Source organism: Halichoerus grypus, chromosome 6 (assembly GCF_964656455.1).
Source record: "Halichoerus grypus chromosome 6, mHalGry1.hap1.1, whole genome shotgun sequence".
Classification (NCBI taxonomy): Eukaryota; Metazoa; Chordata; class Mammalia; order Carnivora; family Phocidae; genus Halichoerus; species Halichoerus grypus.
The window spans coordinates 92,685,007-92,698,906 of NC_135717.1; the positions used below are offsets into that span (position 1 = coordinate 92,685,007).

The following is a 13,900-nucleotide window of genomic DNA, read 5'->3' on the forward strand; positions in this document are numbered from 1 at the left end:
ATTATATGAAGATATTTATATCTTATGCAGCCACCAAAAAAAATGAAATCTTGCCATTTGCAATGACGTGGATGGAACTAGAGGGTATTATGGTAAGCGAAATAAGTCAATCAGAGAAAGACAAGTGTCATATGATGTCACTGATATGTGGAATTTGAGAAACAAGACAGAGGATCATAGGGGAAAGAGGGAAAAATGAAACAATACAAAACCAGAAAAGGAGACAAACCATAAGAGACTCTTAATCTCAGGTAACAAACTGAGGGTTGCTGGAGTGGAGGGGAATAAGAAGGATGGGGTGGCTGGGTGAGGGACATTGGGGAGGGTATGTGCTATGGTGAGTGCTGTGAATTGTGTAAGACTGATGAATCACAGACCTGTACCTCTGAAACAAATAATACATTATATGTCCAAAAAAAAGCTATTTATATCATTGGAACACAATTGCAAACCTCAAATACAAGAAAAAAAAAGGACTTTAAAAAGCAGAAACACATCGAAACCAAACCAAAGACCACAGGGTGAAAAATAATTCATACAGTATACTGTATATTAAATATAGTATGTCATATGCAACTTTTTTGCCATATAGTTTAGAGAAGAACACAACTATATATAAAAATAAAATGAAAAAGCAGTAAAAGTTAAACCATATTTTTTTAAATATTTAAATATGGGGAAGAGAAAGAATAATACAGAGAGTACAAGAATGGATGCTCAGCTTCTTGGACTATACATTGTTCTGTAGCTTTAACTTCTGGAATTATTTAAATATTTTAAATGAGTATAAACTAAAATTAAATTTTAAATGAATCATTCCTAAAAATAGAAAACAAACCTAAAGTAAGTCAAAAGACAAAATTACAATTATTTTTCTATTTCACCAAGTGGGTTTCTTTTATATCTGCTAACAACTCAAGATGTGGACTTGGGGTTTATAAAAATAACATTTAATATTTGGGGTCCAAATAAACAGACATGGTTCTCGACTTTTTCCTCCACATCTAACAAACACAAGAAAACAAATCTTAAATTAAATGAGTCAACTCAGGGAAATGTTACTCACTATCTTTTCTTTTTCATTTCTCTAGGAAAATAAAGGAAAGTCTGGAGTGCTTCCCTGTTAAGTTAAATAACTTGATCCATACACTTGCACAAATGACAGCCATAAGTCCTGCTAAATCTACTTCACAGACTTTTCCCCATGAATCCTGTATGCTGAACGCAACCAGGTCAATTCAAAGAGCGACAATTTTAGGGTTCAGCAAGAAAACTAGTAATGTAAGTCAACACTGTCATTTTGACTTAAATATCATTTGACTTCATCGCAGACTTCCCTTCACTATGCTACACATCCTTCCTTACATCATGATATTTTTTTACTATGCAAATGAAAAATCAGTTACAGTTTGAGCAGAAGTGCCATTAAAAGAGAATGTTCTAAGGAGAAATCATAACAACCAGAGCTATTAGTAGAGAACCATCAAAGAGAACAGTTCCTGCCCTGTGGTAGACTATAAATCAAGAGCTAATTAAAGTGTCCGCATGAAAAAAAGAGCAGAAATTAGGCAGTCTGTTCCCAGCACATAAGATTATGATATTTTTATATACCGTGTTTATAGGTAATTTTGCCTTTACAAATTGCATCTTTTAGCTCTTGCGATGACTTTTTGCAGAAAGGTTCTTGTTTTGTTTAGCTCACATGAAACCAGATTTTAAAATGTATCACAGGTTGATAATGCCACCTTTTGATTTTTGTCTATTTATTTTCTGCAGCTGTATCTAATCCGGGTGACACACAATAACAATAAAACAAGCCTGACAGAAAAATCATTTGACCAGTTTTCAAAACTTCACAGCCAACTTCAGAAGCAGTTTGCATCATTGACTCTCCCAGAGTAAGGCACTATCCTCCCCAGGGTTTTGCCTGCAGTACTTGTCCTTGAACATAAGGAAAAATCATGGTTATGGTATTTTCTATTTGTGAGCAACACAGCATTCTGACTCCAATGCCATTGAACCTATCTCAGCAGAGTCTATATTGCTCCCAGAGTAAAGAAACTTTGTTTCATAAAACAGAACAAGGTTCCCAATTTCTGTTTGCTTCTAGCCACTGATTTTGTAGACAGAAAAATTCAGAAGCAATTTCATTTTCCATCAATTATCAGGAAAATTGTTTTATTTGCCCGTTTTTAAGTTTAATCTTTTTAGTTTTTTCTAGAAAAAATGAAATTGAAATTGAAAGTGCAGAACTAAATTGGATATATCTATTCTTTCAACAAATAACTGCAGTAAAAAGCTCTGATATGTGTATTTCTTGTACCAGAAAACAATTCATTAATATCATTTAGTATATAAGTAAAATTTAGTAATACCAACTTACTTTCATTGTGAATTATTGACTTTGACTTGGATTATCTAAATTTAATTTGTTGTTATGTTCATTGTCAAACAATTATGAAAACCATTGCTTTTGTTCAGGTTATAATTTAAAAAATACTAAACATAAACACATTAAGAATATAACTGAAAATTACTTCTCTTCAGACAAACCTTCTAAAATACATCACTTAGAACTAACCAAATTTAGGTCATAGACTTCAGTGTATACCAAAGGAGTATCTTGACTTTAAGAAGATGAACTTGCCAGAGGTTATACTGGCACTTAGGGTAAATCAAATGTTATGTTATCTATATTGACATTTTTGTTAAGTAAATGGTCCTTTAACAATATGAATGTCCATATCTGACCTGACATACTTTTTACATGTGGATTTTTATCAAGCTTTCAGGATTTAGTCACTTTCCAAAACATAACTCTAAGCAAAGTTATCAATGGATGGAGAGATACTGTGCAATATTGAAGAGCGAAGTACTTCATGTTCATGAAAAACTGTGCTTTCAGATGTCACAGAAATTTTGAAATGCAGATGCTTTAAGCATCAGGAGGTGAACAGATTAGAGTAAGAGTATGTTCAAGAGACTGAAAGGAAAGGAATGTCATTATGGAAACTTAAAAGCAGCACCAGCTTCAAGAATTACCAAAAAAACATCTGATAGAATAACAGAAAAGGAGGAGCTAGCAAAAAAAAAAAAAAAAAAAAAAAAAGCAAAGTTTGACTGCAAATATCAAATTCAACATCAGCGTTGCCACTGTACTCTACTAATTAATGATTTAAAATATGTTAGTCATTGTTAAGTGTCTGCCCTTTTTGATTTCAAAAATTTCTCTGTTTTACACTTTTATCTGTGCACTACATATTAGGACAACTTGTAAAACCTTAAAAGTGTTAATAATCTCTCTCCATATGCCTCTTCTCAATTTTCAGCTTTAGTTAGGATTATGCCTTGCTCAACAACCACTGCCTGATATTTAAATTGATTTTAAAACCATTCCAACAATGTGTATGTGTGTGCATATGTGTGGTGTTTGGGGGGGGGCATATATTTCCTGTATGCCCTTGACAGTATTTGTATGCTGACAATCCCAAGGGAGCTAAGGCTTCCAGTGATGCATATAAATGAAGTATGAATGCAAGATTTCCTCTGACTCCTAAATTTAATAAGAGAAGCCCTACAAGAATTATGTAAACCTGCTCTAGAGATTATGATCAGAAAGTTAGAGTCATAAAGAATAAAATTTAGATTAGTTGTAGTGTAAATAGTGGTCTTCAAAAGAGGCTGTTTATACCTCTAGGTACCTTACAAGGATACAAGGATACACAGGCATGGAAATCTTCTGTAAAATTAATGGTCTTCTTTAAAATTAACCTGCTTAAGAAGGGTTGACTTCCTTTCCCTCTTCTACTTTCAACATTGCTCTTCTCCCAACCATCCAGAATCTTATTTTGGTACATTGTCCCAGAGAGGAAAAAATCTCTGAGAATGAAATAAAAGGCAAACCAAAACATTGGTTCAATACAAATATTGAAAAAAGGAATTATTCTAATAATCAGATATAAAATCTGTTTGCAAGTCAAGTGTTTCCTAATATTTGGCTTGAACAAAATGGAGGGAGGACATGATGTCATTGTCAGATAAAAGATCATAAAAAATCATTTTCACAAAATGATTGCTATATTATATGTGGCATATAACTCAAAAGCATTTCAACAATTGAATGACATTACTATGACTAAATTTTTCAATTCTCTTGTACTTAATTATATACAAGGCTTTTAGTACATACCTCTGTAAAAACATCAACAAAGGAATAGAATTGATGTTGAACTCCATTTTCTTTTAGCAATAAGGAAAATTCATCTACAGATATACAAATTAATATTTATAACCTGCCCAATCCATTTATCAAATGCATTTCTGGTTTGGTTAATTGTATATGGTACTAAATGTTGTAATAATTAAATCTGAATGAAAAATTTTAATACTTTATGCCTTAGAACTGCAGGAGAACTTTTTAAAAATAAAATGTCAATTATTTAAATACACAAACATTATTTTGGACTTCCTTAACATTTCCAACAAGAAGCAGTGAATAGGATGGCCTGCAGTTGATACCTACATACTTCTGTGTTTGCTGACAGTCTTTCACTATCCCTCATGCCCATTACCCCAGGGAAAGATCTATACCAAAGAAGCAGAAGTGTGAAGGAGGCAGCAGCAAGACTGCAGTCAGAGAAAGCTGCTAGACAGTTCTGAAAAAGATATATTTAGCCAGCAAAATATGTTACCAATGCTACCATTAACAAGTCATTCCACTTAGTAATTGGTCTTAATCACATCTAACCCATCAAGATGAATTATCAGATAGTGCAGGGGAAATTCTGCAAGTTAGACTCTTGAGGAAAGTGATACTTTATTCCAAAAGACTAAGACCAGATGGAAGCATATGTTACTTGGTAAAATGTTTAATTTAGTTAGTGTAGAAATATTTCTAGCGAACCCAAAAGAAACAATACAATTTGACCTTTTTCAAAAATTATGAATCATTAACTTAAGAAAGTACTTATTAAGTCCCCATATATATTTAAAGGACAAAATGTGTGGTCTTCTATAAACACAGCAAGAAAGAACATATGTAGTAATATGTTAAATTAAACTAAATTAGTATTAATATTAATAAAGTTAAAATAGCACAAGGGACCACAACCATGTTAATGAAACCCTCAGGATTAATAATGTGTTCCATTTTTAAAAAATATTTTCATTGGCCCTTCAACCTGATGCTATAAGTTCATGAATAACCTAAGATGCAAATTTTCAAACTAATGAAGATACACTTTTTTTTTAAACAGATTTCCTCATTGGTGGCACTTACCTTTTACAAATTCAGACCACAAAAGATTCAAAGACCTAAATCATTACATGGAACAGATATTAAATGGATCACATGAAGTTGCAAATGTATGTTACAATTTACTTTTATATTTTTATGAAAATATCCACTATTTTATGTATTATTACTAGAAATCTTGTTACATGCTTGATGATAACATTCTTGTACTCCTTTATTCATTCAACAAATGTGCATGCCCAATATGTGTAAAATTCCTGAACAGGAAACTGGAACAGTAAAAAAAGGTATAGCACCTTGACCTCAAATAACGAAATAATATGTGATTAGTGGACTATCAGGGCTAGGAAATGCCCTAGTATTTTAGAGAATTAAGAATTATTTCTGACTGTGATAGTGAAAAGGATTCAGGGAGAAGAGAGCATCTGATCTGAATCTTTAACACCAGGTAGGATTTTTTTAATGTATTATTTGTTTCAGGGGTACAGGTCTGTGATTCATCAGTCTTTTATAATACCCAGTGCTCATTACAACACATACCTCCCTGATGTCCATCACCCGGTTACCCCATCCCTCCACCCTCTCCCTCCCCCCCAGCAACCCTCAGTTTGTTTCCTAAGATTAAGAGTCTCTTATGGTTTTTCTCCTTCAGAGGTTTCATCTTCTCATTTTTTCCTCTCTTCCCCTATGATCTTTTGCCTTGTTTCTTAAATTCCGCATATGAGTGAGATCATAGTGTTTTAAAAAGAATTGGCCTAGGGAAGTATTTCAAATAGAACGAAACAATATAGGAAAGGTCATAAGTGAAAGAAGAAGGAGGAGGAGGAGGAGGAGGGGGGATATCATGAGATTCTATTGCTCCTGTGATAAATTACGACAAATTTGGCAGTTTAAAACAACACAGGTCTATTTTCTTTCAATTCTGAAAGTTAGAATTCTGAAAAAGGGCCTTAAGGGACCAAACTCAAGGCATTGGTAGACTGGATCTTTTGGGAGATAGAGGGGAAAAAACTCATTTCCTTGCCTTTTCAGTGTCTAGAGATTTCCTGCATCCCTTGGCTTGTGCCCTTTACAGCAACTGCACACTCTGACCTCTGCTTCTGTCATCACATCTCTCTCGGACTCTTAGTCTGACTCTCCTTGTGTTTACACTGGGCCCACCTGAATAATCCAGGATAATCTCACCATTTCAAGATTCTTAATTTAATTTTATCTGCAAAGCCCCTTTTGCCACGTAAGGTAATACACATTCACAGGTCCTGGGGATTAGAATGCGAACATCTTTGGAGGGCCATTATTCTATCACAGAAATACATGAAGAAGTGCAAGAACACAATTCAGTTGGATCTCAACATTCTTGTGAGGTATCTGTGAAAGGAACATTAAAACCAGTAAGGAGGTCAGGGCCAGGTTGTCAAGAGCTAGAGCTAAGCCTTAGAGGGTAGTGAGAACCTAAAAACAATAAAAAGAATAACAAATATGAGAAGAATATTCTCCCAGATATATTGACCTTGTTCTCAACAACCTCTTATCCCAGATCCTTGCTCTCCTTACTGGACTGGAACTACATTCTTTTCAATTTTTAGCTTTTTAAATTGTATAACATGTATCCAGAAAAGTCTACAAAAGATTTGGTAGAAGTGACACTGCATGGCTTTCAAGTTAGGGTAGAAAAGGCTGTGCAGCTTCTGCCAATTCCTCTCCATGTATTCCCTATGGAAACCTTCAGCTTCCGTATAAGAAACTGAGCTCCCCTGAGTCTGCCAGGTGGAGAAACAGTGTAGAGAGATGCCCAGGGAACACTGCTCTGCCGGTGCCCAGCTGAGGTTCCAGCCAGCAGCTAGCATCAACGTCACAGTATTTTGAGTGGATGACTTTAGCTCCAATCACCAAATGACTGTTTATTAGAGACCTCAAGCCAGAACACCATAGATGAGCTCAGCCAAACCCCAGAATTGAGAGACAATGACAAAATGATTGTTTGTTTAAACCAGCAATGCAGGGATAGACCACATCTAAGGTACATGGATTTTCATTGTTATACAGCATTCTGTTACATGAATATATTGCATTTTGTAGATTCCTCTCTACATAGACATTTGGAATCTTTCAAAGTTGGGGTTATTACAAATAATGGTGTTATGAACATTATTTTACTTGTATGTCTCTTCATGCACTCGCGTTGGTCATTCACCTAGGAACAGAATTTCTGGATTTTAGGATATGCTTATCTTCAACAATAGAGGCTCCTGCTTGCAATGAATAAGTGTTCCCATTTCCCACAACCTTATCTATACCTGGTATTGCCAGTCTTTCTAATTTTAGCCATTCTGGTGAGTGTGCATCTCATTGCATTTTAGTCTGTATTTTCCTAACTACTAATGAGATGGAACACCTTTTCATATGTTTGGTCATTTGGATATCCTCTTCGGTGAAGTGCCAGTTTATGTCTCTTGCCCTTTCTCTATTAAATTATATGACATTCTTTTACTGATTTATAGTATTTTTCATACATTGTGGATAGAAGTCCTTTGTTAATTAAATACATTGTAATGATTTTCTTTCACTCTGTGTTTTGTCCCCTTGTTCTTTTTATTATGTCTTCTGATAAACAGAAACTCTTCATTTTAATATAGTAAAATGTATTGATATTTTCTTATATGATTAAAACATGCCCTACCTCAATGTCATAAAGAGAGTTTCCTATATTATCTTCTAGAAGCTTTGTTGTTTTGCCTTTCACATTTAAACCTACAATCTGTCTAGAGTGGACTTTAGTGCATGGTGTGAAATAAAAGTCGTCTTATTTTTTTTTCCATGTAGATTTTGAATTGTTCCAATATATTTAAAAGACTTTCCTTTTCTTGTTATTTGCTGTGCCACCTTTGTGATAATTTAAATATCCATCCACTATGTGTCTACTTCAGGCTCTATGTTCTATGCCACTGTGATCTCTTTGTCTACCCTTGTGCCAACAGTCTTAATTACTGTAGCTTTATAATAAGTCTTGAAATCTAGCAGAGTAAGTTCTCCTATTTTATCCTTATTCTTAAACAGTATTTTGGACTTCTGCATTTCCATGTAAATTTTTCTTTTTTTTTTTTTAAGATTTTATTTATTTGAGAGAAAGAGAGAGAGAATGAGCTGGTGGTGGGGGAGAGCAATGGGAGGTAGAGAGAGAAGCAGACTCCTTGCTGAGCAGGGGGTCTGATGTAAGGCTCCATTCCAGGACCCAGAGATCATGACCTGAGCCAAAGGCAGATGCTTAACCGACTGAGCCTCCCAGGCACCCCAAAATTTTAAATTTCTCTTGTCAATTCCATGCAAAAGCCAACTGGATTTTAGTTGAAAATGCATCTTAATATCTTACAATCCATTATCATGTACTTATTTAAATTTTTAAAACAATTTTTTCTCAATAATAGCTTATTGTTATATGCATAGAGATCTTAAAAATACTTTATTTTACTTGATACCTTATTGTACCTTTCTAAAATTCCATTTTGTTCTTTTTTACCAGTATATAGATACAACTGATTTTGTATATTGACAGTTTTCTCAACAACCTTACTAAATTCACTTCTAATTCTAACAATTTATTTGTATTTTTTTAATATTCTACTTAACATCATATTGTCTGCAAATAACAGGAGTTTTTTCTTTCCAATATTTATATTTTATATTTCTTTTTCTGGCTATTTTGTACTCTGTAGGTCCTCAAAGTGGTGATGGCAGATACGCTTGTGTTATTTCTGGATTCAGGGAAGAACTGTCTAAAGTTCCTCATTAAGTATACAGGTTTTGTAGGTACCCTTTAATATTTTAAGAAAGTTTCCTTACGTTGTAAAAAAAAAAAATTGACAATAAAGAAAATTGAATTTATCAAATTTTTTTTCTGAATCTATTGGGCTGATCAATGATCACCCAATAATAAATGGTTTTTCTCCTTTATTCTGTGAGTGTGGTGAATTGCACTGATAAATTTTCTGATTTTAAACAAATTTGCATTACTAAGATAAACTCTACCTGGTCGCAATATATTATCCTTTTTATGTGTTGCTGGATTTGATTTAACATTTTCTTTAGCATTTGTTTTCAGCTTTGTTTATGACAAAGATATTCTATCTTATAATGTCTTACCAGGTTAGAATGGAGAATATTCTGGCCTCATAATATTAGTTGCAAAGACTTCTTGCTTTTCTTCTTTTCTCTGGATGAGTTTGCATAAAATTGGTTTTATTTCTTTAATTTGGAAAGCCATGTAGGTCCGGAGATTCAATTTATTTAAGAGTTACAGGACAATTCACATTTTCTATTTCTTCCTGGGTCTAAGTTATAGTTCTCTAGGAATTTGTGCTTATTTATTGGCATAAAATTATTCAGAGCATCTTCTCCCAATCTTTTTAACACCTATAGGATCTGAAAAGGTGTCTACTCTTCTATTCCTTACATATGTCATTTTCTAGTCAGTCTTGCCAGAGGATTATGAATTTTACCAATCTTTGCAAATGAAATGTGGGATTTATTGACTCTTTCTATTATATTATTTTTCTATTTCATTCTATGTCTGATCTTTATTATTTCCTTTCTTCTGCTTCCTTTGGTTATAATTTGCTGTTCTATTTATTACATTCTCAGATAGTTACTTGTTTATTTTCAACCTGTCCTCACTTACACATTTAAAATTCTAAATCCCCCCTCCTAATCAAGATTTAATTGCACCCCACAAGTTTTTACATACAATATTGTATCTTCTTTATCATTCTCCTAAAATACTTATAAATGTTTACTATGATGTTTCCTGTGACCATAGATTAAGTCTATTTAACCCAGTTGAATTTTTTTATGTTATACTAATAATATGTATCCCATAAACCTAATAAGTTCTATGTTGTTTTATACAATCAATATCTATTTAATATTACCCACATATCTCATTTCCATTGTTATAACTCTGACTTTATATCTGATGCTGCTTTCCCTCTACCTGAAGAATACCATTTATTATTTCTTTTAATATGAATTTGCTGCTAGAAAAATTTCTAAATTTGTATTTGTCTGAAAAGTTTTTATTTGTCTTCATTCTCAGAGGATATTTTAGCTGACTATAGTATCTGGATAACAATGATTTTATTTTAAAATCTTTAAAGCTATTAGTTCATCGTCTTTTAGCTTCCACTGATTCTGTGTAAAACCCACCTATTGTATTTGTTGCCTCTTTGAAACTATTTTTTCTTTATTCTTTATCTGCTTTTAATATTTCTCTTTTTACTGTTAGTTTTCACAGTTTTATTTTAATTGCTCAGATATAAGTTTGTTTCTACTTATCATGCTTTTTAGCACTTCCTGAATTTGTTCCCTGATGTCTTTCATCAGTTTTGGAAAGTTCTGTCATTATTGCTTCAAATATTGTTAATATTTTTTCCTCTCTCCTTTTTTTTCTGAAGCTGTAATAACATATAAGTTAACCCTTCTTGCTGTATCCTCCATGTGTCATGCCTCTACTCCTGTATTTTTTATCCTTTTGTTCTCCATAACTTATTCTCAATAGTTTCTTCTGACTTATCTTCTGAGTTATTTATTCTCTACTTATGTATGTTTAGTATACTGTTAAATCCATCCTTTGAGCTCTTAATTTCAGTTATTATATTTTTCAGTCTTAGAATTTCCTTTTTTTCAGTTTCTCATTCTTTGCTGAAAATCTGTCCTTTTTAAGAAGCATAGTTTTTTTTTTAAGATTTATTTATTTATTTGTGAGAGAGAGAGAGCGAGTGAGCAGGGGGAGGGGCAGAGGGAGAGAGAGAGAGGGAGAATCTCAAGCAGACTCTCTGCTGAGTTAGGAGCCCAATGCAGGGCTTGATCCCAGGACCCTGAGATCATGATCTGAGCTGAAATCAAAAGTGGGACATTCAACCGACTGAGTCATCCAGGAGCCCCTAAGATAGGTATTTTTAAATCTTTCTAAAAACTTCAATACTGGGGCCCACTGCATATATATTTCTATTGTCTAGTGTTTCTACTAGTCTTTAATCATTCAGTCTTGTTCCTTTGTAAGCCTAGTTATTTTCCTTTTTATTGTGGCCAGATATTGTACTGCAACGTCTTTTGTAGAAATAATTGGAGGCCTATGTTGCTGTTATCTTAGTCTAGAGAACTGTAATATCTGAGGACATTAACAATCTAGGATTGCTGAAATTCAATAGCAGGGATTCAGATTTTTCAAAACCAAACTGTAGCTTTTATGAGGGCCTATTTCTGGCTCATCTTTTTCCTTAGCTGTGAATTTGAATCTAAATCCAAAATAAGGCAGATTCAACAAGAGCCTCCTTGGCAACTCTGAAATCTACTTCCTTTCCTATTATCTCTGCAAAGTGGTCAAAAGTACTGCTCAACCTCTCAGCCCTTTCACGGCTCAAACCTATGTCAATAAACACCCACAACAAAAATGTAGTGCCAAAACCCAATTCACATTTCCAAATCCTTGCCCCAGATCTTAGCCTGGTAATTCTTCACTATCTTGTTAGCTCTCTGATGCTTTCAAGCAAAGTTTAAAAAACAAATTGTAGTAATCCAGTTATCCTCAGCAGGAGGTTTGCACTAAATGACTTAATCTACTCTCATCAAAAATAGGAGTCTAGAACTGCAATCCTTACCCATACTACCCTCAGCTTTCAAAGATATCTGCCATTCTGTCTCCTCACCCCCATTCTATGCTCAACTATACATTTTTCTCTCATAGGTAACCATTTCAAAAGGTCTAGGTCTATTGACACTTCCCATCTGAAAAAATATTGAAGGATTTCTTGGTGAGGTGTTTGGTATGCTCACCAGTGATTCTGAGAATAGCCTGGAAAATTGAAGAGAAATACCAGACCCCAATTCTGCTCCCCTCTCTCATATGGGTCAAAAAAAGCATTCTTAAGATCCCCCCACCCCATACACACACATATATGTATATAAGCTATACACAAATACAGATGTTACAGCTCCTTATGAATGTTCAAGGGAGCACTACCTCTCTTTAATATCAGGTGTTCATAACACTATCTGCATGAAAGGTTTCTATGAGACAAATGCTAAGTTTCAGAGGCAAGTACCAAACTAACAGAATCTTCCAGAGTTCTTGGACAGACATAGGGCCCTTTAGGGATTTATCTAGAACACTATCCCTAAGGGTACAGGGTGCACGCCTGTTAGGGTTTTTTGTCTTTTAATGCAAAAAATGGAAATCATTTTTGGAATATTCTTAAGTAATCCACATATCTGAAATAATTTTGGTGTCACCAATGGGAACCTATTTCTAATAGTAATCATGCTAGCCAACAAGCTACCTTTTTTTTTTTTTAAAGATTTTATTTATTTATTTGACAAAGAGAGACACAGCAAGAGAGGGAACACAAGCAGGGGGAGTGGGAGAGGGAGAAGCAGACTCCCCGCTGAGCAGGGAGCCCGATGCGGGACTCGAACCCAGGACCCTGGGATCATGACCTGAGCCGAAGGCAGACGCTTAACAACTGAGTCACCCAGGCACCCCCAAGCTACCATTTTTATTTAAAAAATCTAATCTCTGACATTCAATATGCTAATTAATAAAATGCCCATTGTTGATGGAGTTGTGAGTGAATGACAGAAGCACTTATACTGACAGCCCTAGTATGGCTTTCCCAATTAAAATATTAAGAACCCCTTCTTTTCTCCTCCCGCATCCAGGTGCCCCTCTTGGTGCAGCCTTGATTCAGACATAAACAGGCCATTTCTGAACTCTGCAGTCTTAATTAAATGCCAGCAGCACTTGGGTTATACCATGTGTATGATACATAATATCATGCTGTATATGTAGACATATTTTAAGCTTCAGTAAATTGCAGGCATTGTAAAAGGAGGACTAGACTAGACTGGGACTTAATAAAGGGTCAAAGAATCCTGTTTTACTCAGCTGTTACTTCCAAAAACCTTTCTTCTCCACTTGGAACTTGGGAAAGTCATTAGATGAGACCAGGCATGGTTTGAATTTTTAAAAATTTCTTGCTGTGTAGCAGAGTAAATCAGTGTTTATCAAGGAAACCTTACTGAAATTTAAAAATACAATATATTAATGAATGTATTAAAAATTCTATATCGGGGCGCCTGGGTGGCTCAGATGGTTAAGCGTCTGCCTTCGGCTCAGGTCATGATCCCAGGGTCCTGGAATCCAGTCCCACATCGGGCTCCCTGCTCCTTGGGAACCTGCTTCTCCCTCTGCCTCTCTCTCTCTCTCTCTCTCTCTCTGTCTCTTGTGAATAAATAAAAATAAAAAATCTTAAAAAAAATAAAAATAAATAAATAAAAATTCTATCTTGGGGCGCCTGGGTGGCTCAGTCGTTGGGTGTCTGCCTTCGGTTCAGGTCATGATCCCAGGGTGCTGGGATCGAGCCCCGCATCGGGCTCCCTGCTCGGCAGGAAGCCTGCTTCTCCCTCTCCCACTCCCCCTGCTTGTGTTCCCTCTCTCGCTGTGTCTCTCTCTGTCAAATAAATAAAATCTTTTAAAAAAAATTCTATCTCAACTGTAGGTCCGCTGATTTAGGATGTGAGCTTACTGCTGTACATCCCAAATGAGTAATATTGTGGTTTGATGTTGAATAGACCCTCTTAAAAGAAAAAAATCCC

The 13,900-nt window shown here is 34.7% G+C and overlaps 1 protein-coding gene across 1 annotated transcript in view; it reads left to right on the forward strand.

The window, feature by feature from the left end:
• The window catches only part of PIK3C2G (phosphatidylinositol-4-phosphate 3-kinase catalytic subunit type 2 gamma), a 377,014-nt gene that overhangs the window by 300,850 nt on the left and 62,264 nt on the right, over positions 1-13,900 (forward strand). Inside the window, exons 27-29 of the mRNA XM_036065643.2 lie at positions 1,092-1,281; positions 1,777-1,898; positions 5,256-5,364. Of these exons, the coding sequence (XP_035921536.2) occupies positions 1,092-1,281; positions 1,777-1,898; positions 5,256-5,364 (421 nt within the window). The remainder of the gene's footprint in view (positions 1-1,091; positions 1,282-1,776; positions 1,899-5,255; positions 5,365-13,900) is intronic.